The sequence below is a fragment of the Rattus rattus genome, chromosome 9, assembly GCF_011064425.1.
Source record: "Rattus rattus isolate New Zealand chromosome 9, Rrattus_CSIRO_v1, whole genome shotgun sequence".
In the NCBI taxonomy this organism is placed as follows: domain Eukaryota; kingdom Metazoa; phylum Chordata; class Mammalia; order Rodentia; family Muridae; genus Rattus; species Rattus rattus.
In genome coordinates this window covers 25348938-25371483 of record NC_046162.1, presented here as the reverse complement: position 1 = coordinate 25371483, position 22546 = coordinate 25348938, and the positions used below count along the sequence as shown (strand labels likewise).

At 37.5% G+C, this 22546-nt stretch overlaps 1 protein-coding gene across 1 annotated transcript in view; it reads right to left on the bottom strand.

Moving 5' to 3' along the window:
* Positions 1-22546, bottom strand: part of Gabrb2 (gamma-aminobutyric acid type A receptor subunit beta2) — a 206888-nt gene that overhangs the window by 121713 nt on the left and 62629 nt on the right. The window contains exon 5 of the mRNA XM_032913444.1: positions 21401-21621. Coding sequence (XP_032769335.1) covers positions 21401-21621 — 221 coding nt within the window. The remainder of the gene's footprint in view (positions 1-21400; positions 21622-22546) is intronic.

The following is a 22546-nucleotide window of genomic DNA, read 5'->3' as shown; positions in this document are numbered from 1 at the left end:
AGTTTGACGAGCTATAGCTTCTAGGAAAATCAATGCCCCTATGTAGGATAATTTCAACTAAGCTCTTTTGAACACAGAGTGTGTATATGTATCTGTGTTGTGTGTGTGGTGTGTGTGTATGTGTGTGTGTGTGTGTGTGTGTGTGTGTGTGTGTGTGTGTGTGTGTGTGTAGCTGATAAAACAGAAGGTTTCCATATGGCTTTTCAAACATCCATAGTGTTAGTCATCTCTTTCCTTACCTCCTCCTCTGATCTAACACTATATATATGGTGATACATAAAAATATATATGCTTATATATGGCATTAGATATATCTATATGTGATACTCTTCTGTGGATATATATCCATAGTACTTTTAAGTCTACATATATCTAAATTTCCAAATATCCATAATATTTTGAAAATACTTAGAAATTTTCTTATGGATTAAGGCAAGAAGCACAATCAGATATCCCTCTGGTGTTCTCAGGGCTAAATTCAGCTAATGAACTGAAAAAAATAACATTATCCCATCAAATGCTTAAAATATTTTCATTCATCAACTAACAGTTTGAAACCAACACTTCAGAAAATGTCAAGGCAATGATAAATGCTATTTGTATTTACGCCCTAAGAACTGCAAGATCGTAAATGTATAAGTCATAAAAGAAATGTTAAATGCAAATTTGATCATTGATTTCTATGATTAAAGTTCATGATGGTTTCCCTTGCTCCAAAGATTAATTTTAAACTCCTAAATATTGTCCAGAACAAACTCTTCTCCTGCCCTAACCTGTCTCATTTCTCATGGCTCACTCTCACTGTCTGTAGTTCAGCCAAAGGAAAGTCATTTTCCCTCCTTCATTTTTGTTTGGCATACACACTGCTCCCTCAAGGTGAGTCTCTTTCCTCTATTTTTCAAAGGTTCTGCTTCACTTGAATATCTCTATGTCCTTCTTTATGTGGACCTATCCCCAGTATTGCCCCAACACACACACACACACACACACACACACACACACACACACACACACACACACACGCACGCACGCACCACACAAACACCACGCTACCAGCATAGCAGATACTTCTATATACTTCTTTATCTAAGAAAATGATATGCAAAGATGGATGAGATATCTGAGAGATCGTCAAGATGAAATGGAATGAGGCTCAATAGGGAGAACTAGAAACCTGATACGATGATTCATTCTTTCAGATTTTATTTTTATTATGCTATTATCCGAGTGTTTTGCTTGAATATATGTATGTCCTTCTTGGACATGCTTGATGGCCTAAGAGGTCAAAAGAGGTTGAGGATACCCCAAGACTGGATTTAACACACCTGTTGTGAGTTCCCATGTGAGTGTTAGTAATCAAACCTAGGTCCTGTGCGAGAGTAACAAGCTCTTACCTGCTGAGCAAACTCTCCAGCACCAGTAGTGCTTAGTTCTAATGTTCAGCTTAACACAGTCTAGAATCACCTGCAAAGGGAGTCCCAGTGAGGGGTTATTTGGATTAGGTTAGCCTATGGACCTGGGTGTGGAGAAGCGAGCTGGTGTGTATACTGTGAGTGGAAATAGATCCTCAGCTGTGTAAGAATGAAAAAGTGAGCCAAGTACTATCGTGCACGAGTGTGCATCAATGCATTGCCCTCTGCTCTTGACTATGGATGTGCCATGACCTGCAACTTCATTTTCTGTTCGCTTTCCTTTCCCACACTGGTGGCCTGTAACACAGGTTTATGAGCCAAATAAATCTTTTTCCTCCTTAAGTTGCTTATATCAGAGTGCTTTATCCCAGTGATAGGAAAGGAAACCAAGATATCAGGTAATCAGGTCAATAAATGCAGAGCCATACAGAGCTCTCTCCACGTGGCTTCTCTGGGGGTAATCAGCAAGCCACCGAGGTCAGAAGTCAGTTTACTCATAAATAAAGTGACACGTTACAGAGATGGATAGACAGCAAGAACCTTTAAATGTACCCTGTCAACCCTGCACAAGCTTATTTGTTGTAGAAATTTAAATAACAGCCATGTGGATCTTAGGCCAACACTCTACTGCTAACCCAAAGCCCACACCGAGCACCCTTGAATGTTAATACTCATTAATGTCATGCATGAGGCATCATAGAAAACTAAGATAGTTTTCTCTCTTCTTAAAAGCAATGGAGCTGAGGGAATTTAACTCAGTATTAGAATCTGTGTCAAGTGTTTCAGACCTTAGATAGGGGCCCTATAAAAATGTACACATTTTAGAAAACTTATTAAATTCAGAAATTACAGATACAAATGAAAAAACCCCACATAAGATTACTAATGACCGCATTAAAACAGTATCCCAAAACCCAAATAAGTATCCCAAGAAAAGAGGTTGGCATCTAATATATATACATATAATATATATATATATATATATATATATATATATATACAATCACTACACAAAAATAAGGAGGATGACGCACTCTTAAAAATGGTACTGCAGAAAAGGATAAATGGAAGCCTACTTGTCATATAATATTAACTGGAGGAAGAAAATTATACAGTAGCAAAAATAATCAAAGACTTCTATGAAAAGCAATGCATATAAAAATCTGGAGGAAATCCCGTCTAATACTCATGACAGACACTCTAAAGGTATAATCATTAGTGAGTGTTTTCTTCTAGCAGTTCAAATTCTAAGTTCTTTTCTTTTCTGGCTCCTGTGATGTTCACATATGTTCTGGCTACTAGAAAACAACATAGCATGGTCATGAAGCAGAGGGAAGAAGAATAATAAAGATAGAGAAAAGTCACAGGAGGAAGAAGAGAGGATGAAGAAGGAAGAGAAGAAATGGTAGGAGAAGGGATGGGAGATGGGGAGAAAGAAGAATGAGATGGTAAAAAGGGAAACTTTAATTTAGTCTTTTAAATATATTTTAAAATTTAAATGTAATTATCTCGTCCCCTCTTCCATATTCTCTCTTTAAACCTTTCCTTGGTCCTCTCTCAAACCCCTCATATTTCCCACCTCCCTTGCTGACTGATGGCTGTTATTTTTGTTACCATTATTATTAATAGGCTTTAATAATATATTATTTTAATATTTATTAAATATCAATAACAGTCATCAGTAATATGCTTCCTCTATGTATATATAAAATTAGTGTTTATTTTTAGAAAGTTTAACACCATTATTCATCAGGAAATGTAAATTAAAACTATTTTGAGAATTCATTTTACCCAAGTAAGAATGGCCAAGATCAGAGATATTATTTATAGCAGATTCTGGCCTGGGTGTGGAGAAATGGGAATATTTATTCACTGCTGGTAGGAGTGCAAACTCTCCCAACTACTGTAACCATTAGTATAGATGTCCTTCAAAAATCTGAAAATTATATTTATTATATGATCTAACTATGAAACTCTGGGACATACATCTAAAAGATGGTTTATCTTACAACACAGACACTTGTTATTACATATTTATTTTTGCTCTACTCAACAGTAGCCAGAAAATGGAAACATCCTATATATCCATCAACTCTAAAAAAGACAATAAAATTGTGGGCACTTACCATAATCAAGGTTAAAAATAAACAACAGTTTTCAGATGCCCAGTGCCTAACATTCTTAAAAATACATTTTATAGTGATAGCAAAATTAAGTTACCAAACTTATTATCCCATATGCTCTGGAGGTACAGAAACCGTGGAATAGCAATATTCTGACCTGAACAATCAGATGAGTGATATTTCTTATATACAAAATAATGCCTTGAATTTAAAGCCATAAATAATTGCTTTCATAGTATGGATCTAAAGCTATGAGATATTTGTTCAAACAATGAATCTTCAAATATAAAAAAAAATTACTCTTTGTTCATTACAGTAAATCAGAAGGATAAGGGTAAAGGAGGAAATATGAAGTAGGTGCTGTAATACTATGTATCAGACAAACATAGATCCAGTATTCAGTTTTAACAGTAACTTTAGGAGCATTACTTAAACTTTCTGAGGGGTTGGGGATTTAGCTCAGTGGTAGAGCGCTTGCCTAGCAAGCGCAAGGTCCTGGGTTCGGTCCCCAGCTCCGAAAAAAAGAAGAGAGAAAAAGAAAAAAAAAACTTTCTGTGTTCCTTTTCCCCCAGCATAAAAATATCCACCCCTACAAGTAAAAGTGCAGAAAACAATTCATACGGTGTGTAGCACAAATGATACTCATTAATTATGAATTACTTGAATGACTGACAGAGAAAATGATTTTTTTGTCGCTTTTTTTTTCTTTTTTTCCATCTTTATTAAATTGGGTATTTCTTATTTACATTTCAAATGTTATTCCCTTTCCCAGTTTCCAGACCAATATCCCCCTAACCCTCTCCCCTTTTAGATGGGTGTTCCCCTCCCCATCCACCCCCCATTACTGCCCTCCCCCAACAATCCTGTATCCCATTCACTGGGGGTTTAGTCTTGGCAGGACCAAGGGCTTCCCCTCCCATTGGTGCCCCTAGAGAAAATGATTTAATGGAAAAATAAACATGTAAAATACCATGAATAAAAGTCCATAGTTGATAAATTTGGGAAGCATACTTTTAGTGAGAATCTTGGGTTGATTTTACTACATAAAACCACTATTCTACTTGTCAGTGACCACAGTATAATCCTACTCTGTTATCTGCCATATGGATTTGAAGCTGACGATACCAGGAATCTCTACTCATTGGCACAGAAGGATGAAGAAAAGTGTGCATTCCTTGTACTGGGCAATATGCCCACACTGTACACACAGCATCGTGGTCTCATGGACAATAACTACTTACTACTCATGACCTGGGTCATAAGGTCAAGAATGCTCAACATCTAACACTCATTTTGTTATCTTGTGCTTTTGTATTCCCTGCTCATTTCACTCGTCTTTTCTGAACTTGGTGTCTCCCTCAAGCCTTGTGACATACTTCACCATCTGTTTGTGCACATGGTGCTGTCCAGCAAAGTCAGAGTCTAGTGTCCCCATTTTGTTCTTTCTTTCTCTCACTCTTTTTTATCTAGTTGAGTTTCAGCAGTGGGAAAAACAAATGAGGAATCACAAGCCCATGAAACTGAAGACGACATGACTTTATACTCACTGTAAGGACCTGGATTGTAACGAATGCTGTATGCATTCAACTCCCCCCCAGCATTCTGCTGCAGACCCACTATCTACTACTGACATCCTCCGTGGTATCACAACTCTCCATCAAGTATTTGCAGTCAGTGAGTACCAAAATGATCGATTGTGAATTTGTCTATGTGTATTTTACACTTCGCTCTCTCCATGTCTAAAGAACATGAAATGCTGCAGGGATGGAATGGCTTTCTGTAATTAAACAGGGCTGTCACTGAATGATGGCCCACTGTTCTTTCAGAATTGTCAAACATTACAAAGGATGAAGTTGAGCCAAGCAGCTCATTTATTCTGGGAGGAAGCCCAGAAGCTTGGGCATCAAACAAACATAGCACAATCGCCAGAAGGGAAGGCACATCAGAGAGCACCAGCATCTTCCCTGCCCGAGATGCCGGTGACTCTCTCAATAAACAGGCAAATTAAAACCAACTCTAGGACCCAAACTTCAAGCAGAACTTGAATGTGAATGCCTTTCAACTCATGTTATTTGGAACATGGCCTCTTACAGTAAAATCTGTTTTCCTTCTGGCTAGAGTTTAGTAGGCACACATGCCTGTTTTAATGATTTCCCTTTGTTTTCCTCTCACTCGCTGCTCCCCCACCCTGGGTACCTCACAGTGAATCCACTTTCTGTTCCAAGGCAACTCTACTTATTTTTCAAAAAGGGAAACCCATGTGGTTCATCTCATCTCTTTACCAGATGTAAAGATTGGGTGCTTTAGGCGTTCTAGAACTTAACAAGGATCTGCAATTCAATACTTAGTTAATGGTATTAGTGAGGCACGAAAACATTCAATATGTTCTTAGAACTATCAGCCAAAGAAAGGAGCTAAGTGGAAACTCATTATTACATTATGAGCTTCTTTTATATTGGTGTATCTAATTGCCCAAAGTGTATGTGTGTGTGAGGGGCGCTACAAGGGCTGACAATTGCATGCAAAGAAAATAAGATTTGAAAAAATATTGTTTGGAAAATATATTTTACTTTTCCACGCGTAGTAGTTTCTCTTCATGACCCTCACTACCAGCAGTACCCCAATCATATGGACAGAAGCACAGAAGAGGACATCTGAGTTCTTTTACATACAATGCACATGCACACACATATGCACATGCACACACACATACATATAATTGAGTATAGGCAGGATAATCTAGATGGCAAAGATATACTTTATGCTCAGCAAACTGTGTATCATGGCTTAGCAGTCATAAAAGTTAGTCACAAAGTATTCAACTGTTATACCTAAAATGTACCACCCCCCACCACTCACACTCAGCCCCAATACATTTTTTGAAGCATTTTTTAGAGATTTGACTAGAAAATCTTTTCTCAGTGGTTTACTTTATGGTGAAGGCTGGTATTGGGTACCTAAGTTCTACCTGTACAGTTTTTTTTTACTTTGATATGTTTGTCTATCATTTAAAGTATTTTATTGGTAGAAAATATTATATGACATAAAATAACAGCCTGCCAATGGAAATGAATACATAGGCAATTCCTATTAACACATAAATAACACTGAACAATAGTAGTAGCGGATCTGCTTTTGTTTTAAAACATCTCTGAAATGTGCTGGAGTACATACTGCATGAAAGTGCTGTCACTAATAATGTAGTTTCCTATTCAATGAAGAGACACGCTCAACAGTGTAAACGGGGAGGACCATAAGATTATCTTTAACCTCACTGCAGCATGATGATCTTTGATTATTGGTTTCGAAATCATCTCAGCTTCATTTTGTATTTCTTTTCCTACTCCTTTTAAGTGGCACATAAATCACACACAGAATACTTTAACGTTTGTAGTTGGTTGCTGTGGGACACACATGCGCTTGATGTTGAGGTGTGAAATGGGGTGCAAAACAGAAATCTATGCCCTCCTAGGGATGCTATTCCTGTAGAGGGTATCCAATGAATGTAATATTTAAATGATGGATTATTTTAGGAGCATTAAACGCAGTGGTGTGAAAGAGTGACTAGAAAATTTTGGACAACATGGCTTTCCTTTCATTTTCCCTTAAACACAGGAGGCTTTTCTGGCCTCAGGAATATGAGAATCTCATGTTTCCAACTGGAACTTATCCACCGAACTCTTTCTGTCTTTATTTTATTACCATTTCTTTTTTATTAGTAATTCATTTCTTATTCTCAACAATAAGGTCTCTAAGTGTCATCCTCTAGAGCAATATCCTACCTCTCCTCTCTAGATGTTCCTCATGAGATCCCTCTGATCCTTCGCCTCCATTGAATTCATCATAACTTGAAAACCTTCTATTCATTCATTACTCAACAGATTTATTGCAAATGGTCCTAAGATTTTCCTCAGCATAAGAAGTGCCTGTCTATGGGTTACCATACGTGCACCAGCAACCCCACCTTGAGATTACCAGAACTCCAAAGGAATAAGTTGATGAACATGGGAATGGAGTGTTCGAGGATTTTCTTTCAGATTTATCAAAAAGAAACTTGTTTTTGTTTGTCTCCAGCTTCCATTTTGAGCACTCCATAGACATTCTTACAGTTTAGATTATCAAACTCGATGGTACATTAACTTCTATTCATGAAAATTCCCAGCATGCCTTTACCTGTTTTTTTTTTTTGTTGTTGTTGTTTTTTTTTTGTTTTTTGTTTTTTGTATCTCTCCTAAATCCAGTATGAAGCATTAGGCTTTAGGGTCAAACAGTGATTAAAGCTATTTCTAGTTTTGACAAATATATTGCTATTTTGAACAACTTACTGAATTTGAATACCCTTCTCTCTAAAAATGAAATGATCTGTTGCTTCCAAGCACACTGGTATCTGTTATGTGCCTTTTAACCACATATCTCTTTGAACATGAGGTGTGCTTCCTACTATGCCCCCTCTTTATTCATTTTCTTCCCCAATTAACTTCCAATATTTTGTAAGTGACACATACTGTAGGGTTCATTTGTCTTCGTGTGTGCCCACTACTGGCCTGTGGTGGGTATGTAGTAAGTATTCAGTCATGTATTTCTTTCTTGACATATTTTATTCCCACCATATCAGCATGAGCTACAACATAATAAGTCAAAGTAAGATATTTGCAGAAATGTTAACAGTAACAATTACCTTTAAAATTAACTTACTACCCGCCAGATAATTTGCTAGATGCTCTACGTCTATTCGTTTGTTTAACTGCCTTAATAATGGTTCAAAGTAAGTAGGGTTAAAAATCATTTTATTGATAGGAAAACTGAAGGTCAGGAGATGGAGTACAACATGTCTGTGGTTCCGAGTGGCCTTGAAACAAAGCAATTAGAGTCCAAACCCATGCTCTGAACATTGCAATATGGCTGTTCCAATGGATCTTTGTTAATAGCCAGACACCTCCTAGTGCTTTGACATCTGTAGAATCTTTGTTCTTTGTCTTGTTTGGCTTCTCCTAGCTGTCAGCCTATTACAGCTCCTACAATATAAAGTCCTAATTATTTCCATCATTACGGCTAGTGGGAGCAATCCAACTTGGGTTAGTATCTCCCTCTAAAGATTTATAGCCATTTAGCATTGTGCTGCCTTTTTATTCTGTCCGTAAGAATACACCTAATGAGCTCCTTCTGCGAAGTAAAACAGCTTGAGCATTTCATGTTATGGGGAATGAGATTTGAGTCATTAACCTTTTACACTGCTTTAGTTCCTAAAGAGAAGGCATGCTTTATTTGTCCAACATAAAGAGGTACAGAATGGCTAAAGCTCTTCCATATCAGTTTAGCAAAATGGATGAGTAATATATTTTCTTAAAGTCTTTAAATAATTTTCTAGAGATAATTTACAAAGGTTAGATTATTTTTCATTTTCTTCCTTCCTCTTCCAAGGAGTAATAAAGCTGAAACCAACACCACTATTCAGTTCATAAAATTAATAGTTATCCCTGTGTTCTTTTGGATCTTGCCCAATAGTCTGGTCCATGAGGGAATTTGCCTCGTTACCCATATATAGAGGCATATAATAGAGGCTATAATAGGCTCTGAACTCACTACCTCCCCATCCATTGCAAATGTTGATACTAAAGTTACTGGTGAGAATCTCACACCCATGCTCATGGATAGGTAGGATTAACATAATTAAGTCCATCTTACTAAAAGCAATCTACACAGTCAGTGAAATCATTGTCAAAATTCCAAAACAATTTTTATAGACCTTGAAGGAACAATTCTCAATTTCATATGGATAAACAAGAAATCCATGATAGCCCAAACAATCCTGAAAAGAAAAAAAATACTTCAGGAGGAATCCCTGACCTTAAGCTGTACTATAGAACATTGTTAAAAAAAAAAAAAAAAAAGCTGTATGGTATTTCCACAAAAACAGATAGTTTGATCAATGAAATTGAATCAAAGACCCAAAACTAAACTCACACAAGTATAGACAGTTGATTTCTGATAAAAGAAGCCAAAACGTATCCTCAAGTAATGATGTTGGACTAACTATGTATCTGCATGTACAAGAGTGGCAATAGATCCATGCTTATCACCCTGTACAAAACTCAAGTCCAAGTGCATCAAGGACCTCAACATAGAACCTTCTACTCTAAATTCCATAGAAGAGAACATTGGTATAGGAGACAAGTTCCTGAACAGAACACCAATGGCTCAGGCTCTAAGACTAACAATCTAAAAATGAGACCTTGTGAAATTGCAAAGCTTCTGTAAGACAATGGGCACTGTCAATAGGACAAATAGGCAGCCAACAGATTGGGAAACGATCTTCAACAATCCTATATCTGACAGAGGGCTAGTTTCCAAATTTTAAAAGGAGTTCAAGTAGTTAGACATTAACAACCCAAACAGCACAATTAAAAATGAGGTACAGAGCTAAACAGAGACTCTTCAACAGAGGAATCTTGAATGGCTGAGAAGCAGTTAAAGAAATGTTCAAAGCCCTTAGTGATCACTAAGGATGTAGAGCAAGGGGAAAACTTCTTCATGGCTAGGGGGAGTACAAAATTATGCAACGGCTTTGGATATCAATTTCACAGTTTCTCAGTAAACTGGTAAGAGTTCTACCTCAAGACGCAGCTATACCACTCCTGGGAATATACCCAAAAGATGCCCGGAAACCTCACAAAGACAATTGCTCAACTGTGTTCATAGCAGCTTTATTCATAATAGCCAGAAACAACCTAGATGTCCCTCAACTGGAGAATGGATAAAGAAAATGCAGTATATCTACAAAATGGAATACTATTCAGCAATTATAAACAAAGGCATCATGAATATTGCAGAGAAATGAATGGAGCTTGAGAATATCATCCTGAGAGAGGTAACTTAGTCCCAAAAGGACATGCATGGTACGAACTCACTTATAAGGGGATATTAGCCAGAAAATACAGGTTCCACATTGCACTCCATAGATGCAAAAAAGCTAGACTAGGAGGAAGACCCAAGTGAGGAAGCTTGAATCTCACTTAAAAGGGGGAATAAAATAGTCATAAGAAACAGATAGAGCAAACAAATTGGGAATGAAGGGAGATGGTGAGGGAAATGGGGACTTCGGAATCAGGTATGGGAAAGAACAAAAGAAATGGCTAGATGGCCATAAAAATGAATGGAAATCTGTAACTGATGGGAGTGAGGATATGGGAGCATCTCCAGGATGAGACAATTCAAGGATGAGATGGTATAAAGGGGATGTCTGAAAATTGATAAGGGTGATCTTAGATGTAAATCACTACACTGGGGATATGGAACTTGAAAAGGCTACCTCCTGTAGTCAGGCAGAAACCTCAATGGAGAAATAGAGATACAAGCACATCCACAAATCTTTCAACCTAAAATGTATCTTGTTTACAAGAAATGCAGGCATGGGAGATAGAGCAGAGATTGAAGGAATGGCCAACCAAGAACCATCCCATCTTGTGACCCATTCTATGGGCAAACACCAATCCTTAACACTATTAATGATACTCTGTTATGCTTGCAGACAGGAGCAAGTTGTCTTCTGAGGGGTTCAACCCAACAGCTGACTCAGACAGATTCAGATACCCACAACCAAAGATAGATTGATCTTGGGGACTCAAAGGTGATATGAACTCTACAGAGAGACCAGCAAAGTCAACCAACCTGGACCCTTGTGGCTCTAAGCTTGAACCACCAACCAAAGAACATACACAGCCTGGACCTAGGCCTCCCTGCATCTATGCAACAGATGTGCAGCTTGGTCTTCATGTTTGCTCCAAACAACTGGAGCTGGTGCTATTCCAAAAGTTGTTGCATGTATGTGATATGTTCTTCTAACTGGGCTGCCTGTCTGGCCTCAGTGGGAGAGGAAGCACCCAGCTTCACAGAGACTTGAAGTATATGTGTGGGGAGATATCCATGGAGGAGGGAACCTGCTCAGAGGAGAAGAGGTGTGGGAATGGGAGAAGGACTCTGGAAGGGGATAACCCAGAGGGGGATGTAACATGAATAAATACACAACAAAATTCAATTAATAGAAAAATAGGAACTCTCTAATAGAGCAACAATCTTTACTACCACTGGGAGATATGTTGCTTGAAATGAGACAGAATAAGATAAACACTGAACATCTTTCACGTGTGTGGCATTCTATTGACTCAGAGAGTTCATACATGAAGAAAGAAGGGTATGCAAGTTCTACCAATGAGTTTGAGAAAACAATATTGGCCCACTATAGTAAATATATATACAATGTGAGCCATAGATATTTTTACAATCCTCGTTATATATATTGGAAATGCATTTCAACGCTTATCCTCTTTAGCACATCAATGATGCTATTATGTTCATTCTTTGGGCTTGTAGTACAAGATCCTTGCCTTTTGGAGTGAGCTGCCTAGAATTCCCCAGTCTCTGACCACTCCTCTTTCCTGAAAGATTTACCTTCACACCTCTGCTCTGTATCAGAGACAAAGTTTGACACTGTAACCATTTGTACCTAGCTTTCTTTCCACTGAAGTCAGTGGGCCTAATAGTACCTAGGGACAAATGTAGATGGGAATGCAGGAGCCTTAGTAACCACTAGGCTATGATAAGCCAGAAAATATTAGAGAAAAGCAAGGTAGCAAGGTTTGCCTTTCCCTTTCAAATAATCTTTTGCTGTTTAAAACTGAAGCAAAATGTTAAAACGATTTGTGTCCACATGCCATCTCTGCTCCTCAGCCTTCAGTGTCTGACTCCAGTGTTGTTGATTTGGATCTGAATTATTTGGTAATATTAAGAAACAGTGTGAATCTAACTCAGTGAGAACATATGCGGCGACTATGACAGCAGTAAAAGGAGAACAATCCTTGAATTGGAAGTTCAGTGTTTGGGGATATATTGTGCTTTCCAACTAATAGCTCTCTCCACAGCAACAGGTGAGTTGTTCTCGTTTTATATCTGCCTTTTAAAGAAGCTGTCTTAGTTAGGGCATTATTACTACGAGGAGACACCACATCCAAGGAAACTTTTAAACTAAAGTGTTAAACCAGGGCTTGCCTAAAGTTTTTAAAGGGTGATTCCATTGTCATCATTGTATGGAGCACGGCAGCAGGCAGCTATAGCTGAGAGAGACTTGGCTTGACATGAGCTTTTGAAACCTTAAAACGCATGCCCAGCGACACACTTCCTTCAACAAGGCCATACCTCTTAATTCTGCCCAAACAGTTCCTTCATTTGGGAGTCAAGTATTCAAACTTATGAGCCTGTGTGTGTGTAGGGGGGGGGCATTCTCATTCAAACCACCACAGTTGAACTTATAGAAACTATAAATTATATCTAAATATGTTTACTTTTAATCTAAGTAATTTTATCTTATATGAAAATGATGAGGAAGAATGTTACTTTAAAAAATTAGACACAGTTCTTTAAAAGCTACATCTAAAATGCCCTATGGATTTCTTTTTCCCATAAGGCAGAGGCAAGTTAAGAATAAATTAAGAGACAAATTAAGAATAGGGACTCTTTAAACAGCAACAATATTTAAGAATAAAACCCTCTAAAAACGATTTTCCTGTTATGAGGACTGGGAGCGTATGATCAGCTCTCCTATTCTGGCCGAGAAGACTGATATTCTTAATAAAATCTCTTTTGTTCAGCCTGACAAAGTGCGATTACTCAGTATCTGTGTGAAAATTAATTAAACCAATTAGGAAATCCAAGCTAAAATTGATATATTAATGTTTAATAGAGCATTTTTCTATGTGTGATAGCTATCTTGTGCTAAAACGTGCAGACTGGAGAGAGAAGATGGAATTAATAAAACCCCACTTGCCTATACTCATTACAGGCTAACTTTTTTTTGCCAATTTCCCAATGACAGAGCCTACAAAAGGGTGGTGGGGTGGGGTATAGAATCATGTTTCTGGTGCCTGCTAGATCTTTCTTTAAGAATGTGAACCTTAATTATGAGTGACGAGTTTCTGAGCTAGTGTTACTTATAGAAGGTGTTTAAACAAGTGTTGTCTAGCTGACTCCCATGTCTACATACACATGGAGACTAAGTGGGCCTAGGAGCTCTCCTCAGATGGGCTAGCTACTACTCAAAGCAAGAAGGCCATTCTTTATATAAAACCATCGCTAAAAAACAAAAATAAAACAAAACAACAACTACCACAACAGGCTTCAGTAAATATTCTGGGTGATTTCTTTACCAAGTGAGTCTGCAGAGCTAAGCACAGCTACATGATTCTAAACTGTAATTCAAGCAGCTTCTTGAGTTTCTCATTAAAGTACTAAACAGATTTCAGAGAACATCCTATATTTTATATAAACAACTTCATATTTCACCTTTCATTCAAACCTATAAAATGTGTCTTGTGTAAGAAATACATCTGAAAACATAGAAGTCTGGTGGATATAAAATGAATTTCAAAAGTCCTTTATTCATATAAATTATGCATATTATTGCAAATTGTTAAGAAACTGGTCCCCATGTCAGACATTTAACATTAAATTATTTTTACAGAAAACTAAATATGTACTTTTCAAAAATGAATATAGGTGAAAATACAGAGCAAGGTATTATTTTATTTTGACTATATTTGCTAGATATTCAAAAAGAAAAATAAAATTTCATAATTTAAAAATGTCTTTTTATTGTTAAAGGGTTTTTAGGATATGTTAATCAATTGGCATTAATTTCAATGCTGATGTTAAATTTTTAAGAGAATGTAGGTTGTTACTAAGAGATATTGCCTGTTGATAACATGGGTTGATTCCTTTGAAAATCAGAATGTGACACTTTTGCTTCTGCTTTATAATTAATTCATCAGAAGAGTTTATTTTTCAAAGACAACTGATGTCCTTGGTAGAACTCAGATGTACCGAACATTGCTACAAGCAAATGAGATGTTTCTTAGAAGCCTAGATGGAGTACATAAGCAAAATTATAAGACTATAGGCATTGGGGAGCTAGAACAAGAATTTAGCAAACATTTCAATAAATTATTGAATGAATCATCAATTTTCAATTTTCAGACTAGAATGCTGACTGGTTTCCAATTAATTATTCATTAGCCTTTGAAATGTACTAAATATGCTATTTTGAGAAAGTTAGAATATAAATCATATGTATGCGATATTCTTTTTATTTTATTTTTTAATTTTTTATTTGTTATTTTATCTATTTACATTTAAAATGTTATCTCCCTTCCTGGTTTCCCCTCTACAAACCCCCTATCTCATACTCCTCACCCCTGCTTCTATGAGCATGCTCCCCCATCCATAAATTCACTTCTTCCTCACCACCCTACATTCCCTTACACTGGTCATAGAGCCTCCACAGAGCAAGGGCCTCATCTCCCATTAATGCCAGATAAGGCCATCCTCTGCTACATACACAGCTGGAGCCATGGGTCCTTCCATGTGTACTCTTTGGTTGGTGGTTTAGTCCCTAAGAGCTCTTGGGGTCTGGTTGGTTGATTGTTTTATTCTTCCTACAGAGTTGTAAGCACCTTAACCTTCCCCTAACTCCTCCATTGGGTTCCAATCATACTACCGACATAATCATTGCTATGTTTTAATTACCTGAAAGGTTCACTGAACACTGCTTTATGACAGTTCACTCAAATATCATGGATGGTGGTCTCTCCTTCTTTCCTGCCAAGATGGGTAGGATGCTGTGGTTTGTGGTATCTTATGCCACAGACACTCAGCTCAAAGTCTTTGATTTGCAAAGTTCACTGGTCATTGTCTTGATTTATAAAACTGCCTGGCTCTCAGATTCCTTCCTGAGGTTGAATGATTTCCTTTCAGTTTTCATTATTCACACTGGTAGACTCTACCATTACTGATGTATTTTTGCACTGACTTTGTCTGTCTTCAAGGATTACACACACACACACACACACACACACACACACACACACACACACACAAAACCTACCACCATCACTACCATTGCCATCATTGTCCTAGAACATCCTATAACTCCATTAAACCCTGGGATTGGAATCTCAAGGTGAATTTCCATAGAAGATTCATGTTTGATGTTTCTCGGGGTTTTATTTCATCATGCAAGAAAAAAGTCTCTACCAATCTACTAAAAGAAATTTCCATTTAGCTTTTCTTCTCTCCCATGCATTCTAGGTTCTATCTGAGCGTTCCCAAATTTAAATTTCTATAGGTTCCTTTGTTTTTCATATAATATGATCAAAATAACAGGACTTACGTAGTATGAAATAAATAAATACACACATGATAAGGTTTTCCACGAATCCTAGATACTTACAATAATATTCTAAGTATTTTTCAACATTTTTCATCACATTAATTCCAAATAAAGTTTTTATCAGACTATGAGCAATGGAAAATAACAGGATTGGCAATAGATTAGTAGGAGGAGGGGCTAAACATTTGTATTCACTACTTATAATGGTCATTTTAACTAAATTTATTCTATCTATTGCAAAAAAGTTTCATGACGATGATAAGAATAGAGTATCAGCAGCCACCAAACCCAGACACTACTGCTGATGCCAAGAAGTGCATGCTGACAGGAGCCTGATATAGCTGTCTCCTGAGAGGCTCTGCCAGAGTAGGACAAATGCAGAGGCAGATGCTCACAACCAACCATTGAACTGAGAATGGGGTCCCCATTGGAGGAGTTAGAGAAAGGATTGAAGGAGCTGAAGGGGCTTGCAACCACCATAAGAACAATACCAACCAACTAGAGCTCCCAGGAACTAAACCACTACCCAAAGAGTACACATGGATAGACCCATGGCTCCAGCTGCATATGTAGCAGAGGATGGCCTTGTTGGGCACCAGTGGGAGGAGATGCCCTTGGTCCTGCCAAGGCTTGACACCCTCCCCCCAGTGTAAGGGAATGTCAGGGTAAGTAGATGGGAAAGGGTGGGTGGATGAGTGAGGGAACACCTTCATAGAAGCAGGGGTAGGGACATGGCTGGGGGTTTATGGACAGGAAACAGGTAAAAAGGATAACATTTGAAATGTAAATTTTAAAATAAAAATCCAATAAAAGAAAAAAGAAAAAAAAAGAATAGAGTATCAAGCATTTAGCAGAAACTGGTCTATTTTTTCCATAAAATTTGAGAGGACTACCTAAAAACATATTTTAAAATCTTTCTATTAATTTCATTGGCTGATTAATATTGCAACTCAGGGAACAATCAAAATTAATGAGCCTGCTTTGCACAGAAGTGCTAGTTTTATGAATGTCACAGGTGTTCAAAAACTTGTTTATTGTCAAGAATCTTTGTTGAAAGTGGAAAAGGAAAAATAATGATTTTCTACTATCTGGAAGTAATACAGGTTGCCCTGTCAGCATCCAGCTCAGAGAAGTTATAAGCCCCAAACCATTTGCCTCTAAAGCGGTTCTCAACCTTCCTAATGCTGCAACCATTTAATACAGTACCTCATGTTGTAGTAACTCCCAACTCTGAAATTATTTTTTTTTGCTATTTCATAAGTGTAAGTTTGTTATTGTTAAGAATCATAATGCAAATATCCGATATGCAGGACACCTCGGAATGGGTTTCTTGTCCCAAAGAGGTCATGACCTACAGGTTGAGATCCTCTGATCTAGATGCACAAGGGGCAAAGTGCCACTAGGGAAAACAGGCCTGGAACAAGAGTGAGGTTGAAATGTATCCAAACTGTGAAAATCTCATCTTGAGACTGGTAGGAGCAAGAACCGTTTCCTCCCTGTTCTGGGCACACTTCAGCCAAACCTGTGGTCATCCAGCACACCCGTCACAGTAATCTGACATGTATATCCACCTCCCTGACAGCACTGATCAAAACCACCAACCTCTGAGGTATACATCCCACCCTGCTTGTTTGTGGTTCTAACAAGTAAGCAGTCCTTCCCTCCACACTTTGACTCTCATGCTTTCTTCCATTGTTCCATTAGCATCAAGCCTAAGCACATCAGAGAGCTACAGTCTCCTGCCTCTAGGGCATACTTTCACACTCAGTGAACTCACGTAAGCTAGACAAGGAAGAGACTATTAAAGCCATTGGAAGAGAAGCCACTACTCCTGCCCTGTTCCCTTCCCCAAGTAAGTGTCTCTGCCCTGAGCACCACAAGAAGCCAGATATGATCCATCTATATCTGTCACACATGCGCAACTCTCTTCAAACACTTCTTAATTTAGCTTGTTAATTTAGAGGTCAGAGGATTCCTAGCATCTATCATTCTCCCACAATGTTTTATGAAACAAGGTTCTGAAGATTTATGCACATGTGAAACTGCTGTCCTGGAACAACTCCTTGCCAAAATACACCGAGTCTGCTTTATGAAGTCAGAGACCATCATGATCCTCTCCTTTACAAAGCCACAATCATCTTCACTTATCCCCTCCATGGTAAATACCAAGTTCCCCCAAAACTGAACTTGAAGCAACGCCGAGTGCATTCAAGACTTATGAAGCACAGGGGATGTTTAGCATCACTCAATCAGTTGCATAAAAGTCTCAACTCACTCCATATTGACAAACCCCAACATACAAGAAGAGCCAAAAAAAAAAAAAAAAATGTCTTCTCAAAAAATTAACAATTACATAGTGATAGCTGCCAATGAGGGTGACTTAGACAAAATTCTAGACAAAGAATTCAAAACAATAAATATGTCCAAAAATTCCAAAGAGGATGCAAATAAACTCATGAATCAATTGAAAGTGGAGGCAAATAATCTCTGGAGTCAATTCCAAGAGAACACAGTCAGCTGCATGAATTGAGAAAATCAATTCAGGATTGAAAATAGAATTCATCAAAGATCTAGAAATACTGAATAAAACTCAAACAGAAATGATATTAGAAATGAAAATTCAGTAAGTCAAATAATCATCTCATTGGAAAGCTTCAACAGTAAACCAATCAGAGTGGGTAGAACATCAGCGTTTGAGGATAATACAAAATAATTTGATCATTCAGTTGGAGTCAATAACTTTTTTAAAGAAAAATATGAATAGATTCAAAAGATATGTAGGACAATATGAAAAAATAAAATTTTGAATTATGGACACAAAAAACAAGGAGAATTCTATGTTAGAAGCATAGGCAGTCTTTTTAATCACAGAAGAAAATTTCCCAATCTGTGAATAAGATGCCCCTCCAGGCATAAGAGTCATGGAGAACATCAAATGGATAAGACTAGAGAAGAAACACCCATGTAATATTATACTCTACAGAATGAGTAAAGGATACTGGAAACTTCAAGAGACAAGGCTTAAATATATAAAGGCAGACCCATCATAGTAATATTTGACTTCTCAATGGAAACACTAAAAACTAAACACCCTTGGAGAAACGGATATGCTTCATGGCCTGAGATCTGCACCCAAGATTTCTACACCAAGAAAACTATTTATGCTAATACTAATAAACAAAAGAGAATGATAAACATTCTAATGCAGAAGCAAGAGGAAGTAATAAATCTGTGTGTATGTAGATATATGATTATGATACATTTACATATATGCATATAATATATGTGTCTATTTATGTTTGGGTAGGTGACTATTCCAGTGCATGGATAGAAGGTTATGGTAAAACTCTGACCATCAGTCTTGACCTTGAATGAGGCAGGGCCTCCGTATTGTTCACTGCTTCATACACAGACTATTTGGCCTGAAGATTTGAGTAATTCTCCTGCCTCTATATACATCTAGCTAGGCAAACACTGGATTACAGACAGACTGTACTATACCCAACTTCGGGTTCCTCATTTTCACACGAGGAACATGATACATTTGACCCACCCATCAGTTTTATTTTTTTCCTCTTACACAGTCAACACACATTCTTCTATTTCATTTGTTACCACTTTTTGATAGTATCCAGTATGGTGTCCCAGCTTTCTATCAAGTGGATTACAAAATCCTTTTTACTGACTTGTCATGTGCCATGAATGATTCTAATCAATTCAACAAGAATCTTCCACAACTGTTTGCAGCCTCATCCGTAAAGTATTTCAGAAACTCATCCATTACAGCTTCCATGAATATTATTTTATCAATAGTAGTTGAGTATTCCCCTGACTGGACAGTATCCAGAGTAATTCAATCAAACACCAGAAAACGTTTACTGCTCATCTGTATTACCAAGAAACTGAAATTTAGAAGTTGTATTAGAAGTAAAAATACAGCTTATACATAATGATTTATATAGAAAATATGAAGGAAACCCAAATGCGTCGAGTATTATTAATAGGACTTTAGCTTTTCTTCTTCCAGTTAATTTTTCATTTTGGCCAAAGGCAATAGTAAAAACCATGCTAAGAAAATGCTGCTACCTCGGCTTTCTGATTTTGGTGCCAGAACAGGACATATGATCTCTCTGTACTTTTCAACAACTTGATAGATTGATCACTGTGTGCATGCTATCACCTTATGAAATTTCACTCCTATGATACTGTACAGTACCAGAGTTCAACTGCCCTGCATTTATCCTTTCATGGATCCTTTGAACTTATGAATTTGGGCTTCCTGGGTGTGGTCCTATGGGAGAGCTAGGTTTCAATGCAAATGAACAGTGGTTGTAGCACATTTTTCGCTTAATCATTTCTTTTCAACTTTTTTTTTTTTTTTTTTTGAGAAACAGAGCTGAGCCTTTTCTTATCAAGTGTATCCTCTCTGGGACCTGTCTTAGTATAACTATCCCTAAACCTTTATAAGTTCCTATCACTTGCAGCGCATGGGTTGGTGGCACTTATCTTAGTACCCCTTGATGAAGTCATCATACAGGCTCAATGTGTTTCTCATACCAAACACAACAATCTCTTGCCAAATGGGATATATTTTCTGTTCATGTTCCCATCCATAACTGGAAGGCATGGCTTATTTCACTTATCAAACCAAGAAATGTAAAATGGAAACAGGCTGTGGAGATGGTAACTATACAACGTGTGGAAAACACTTAGCTTGGCATATAACACCTGAGAAGGATACAACTGATGACTATTTCCACTGCCACTAGCATCATTATGATCACAGGATAGCTACATGCTTAAATAAAATATCAGATTGGGGACAATGAAAAAGCCTGATGTTTAGAATGGTTTGCATCTCTTGTGCAAAGAAAATGTTCATACTGTAATATTTTTAGAATAAAAAAGTTTCATGCAAAATAATAGGTCAGAGGCATTTGAAAACACTGACATCTAGAGTGGTCTCTTCCTAGCATGCAAATACAAATGTTTACAGTGAAATTATTTCAGAATAAAAATATACTTTCATTTTTATCAATTAAAACTACATCCATTGGTTTTGATTGAAATTAAACTAGCTTCCTTTACAAACCATCCCCATCCAAATAGCCTGGTCTTGCAATGCTGTACTGGAATTACCCTTAAAAGTGTAAATTAACCATTAATAAACATGAGATGGGTATTATTTGCAAGTCAGATTGCTCCTTGGAGGACGAGAGGGCATGCTATTCTTCTCTGTCACCAGAGGACCATGACCCAGTTCAGCAGCTCAGGAGCATCTGCCATGTCCAAATAATCATTCAACGGTCAGGGTTTTCTGTTTTCCAATTTTCAAGAAATCCTGTGCCTCAGCTCTTTTGATATTCTTTATCCCTATTCCTTAAAGAAAGCTGCTTTAGCATCAGCAGCTGATACTGGGAGATAATTCAGAAGCATAAAACACAACAGCAACTTGGTCTTAGCTGCAGCTAAGTCCTTTGTACACATGGTGTTCTAAGCTCTCAGACATTTCCCTGATAGTAGATTTAACTATTTTTTAGTAGAACTGTAAAAGAAATAAGAAAAATAGCACGATATAGCCACCGACAACAGGCCATTGAATTTTCTTTTTCCAGAAAAAGTTAAATGTTAAGATCCGTACTACAGACCTGAGGCCATACAGGACAGTACCATCTGGATGCAGTCGAATCATACGGTTTTTGACAGTCACTCCATGTACAAATGACTTCTTATCATTCAGGAAGTAGGTGTCAGGCACCCAGAGCTGGTCTGCCACTCGATTGTCCAAAGTCAAGTTTAAAGGGATTACATTGTAGGACAGCCTCTTATCTCTCCAGGCTTGCTGGAAATACATGGTTAAGGTGTAGTCCTGTGGATATGAGAAGAAACATAGTTATTTTGTATTATCACAGACTCCTGGAATGCATTCATTGATTTAACTCATTCTTTGAGTTACACACAACTTGCTATATGTTGCAGGAAGACAGACATCAAAGAATAATTGGATAACTTATTTTTCTGTTGTTTTACAACGTAGAATGCATAGGGTTGTTTTAGCTAAGGTATAAGTACAAATTTAGAAGGATAGGCACTTGTATTCCTCAGTATTGAAATAATTAGCACATCAAATCTAAGATTTCATGCATTGATTCATTCAACAAATGTTTAATTTGTTCCTGGTATGTGGCTGGCAGTGCTGATGAGTAGATCAAAGCCTGCTCTAAGGGAATTTATGAACAAAGCCTAGATAAATGAAAAGAATGTCACATAATGTTGTAGTGCACAAAGAAAATATAGCAAATATAAAAACATTTATATAGGATGATGTAGAGGAAAGCCTCTCTACGGAGGTGAGATGGTACAGATACCAAAATGGCCAAACCACTGGCCCTTAAAGGAACATTCCAAACTCAGGAGAGTCTCCAACAATCCTAATGTTTGAGTGGAATTGTCATATGTAGTAAACCGATGAAAGACATTCTCATATGACAGCAGGGGCACATAGAAGAATGAGAACAGAACAACCCCATGAGATTTACCAATCGGAAGAGGATGGGTATTAATGATGCCCCGCTGTCAAATGACAACAAATGTTAGATATGGGGAAAGAGGAATCCTATGTACTTTGGGGAGAAATGTGAACTGTTTCAGCCACCGTAGATTTCAGTATAGAGGTTTTTAAAAAATCTAAAAATATAGTTACTATGTGGCCAAGCTGTCCAATTTGTAGTCATACTAGAGAGACTCAAAGTGCTACCACAGAGATACCCCTACGTTGCTATCTATTTGGCATT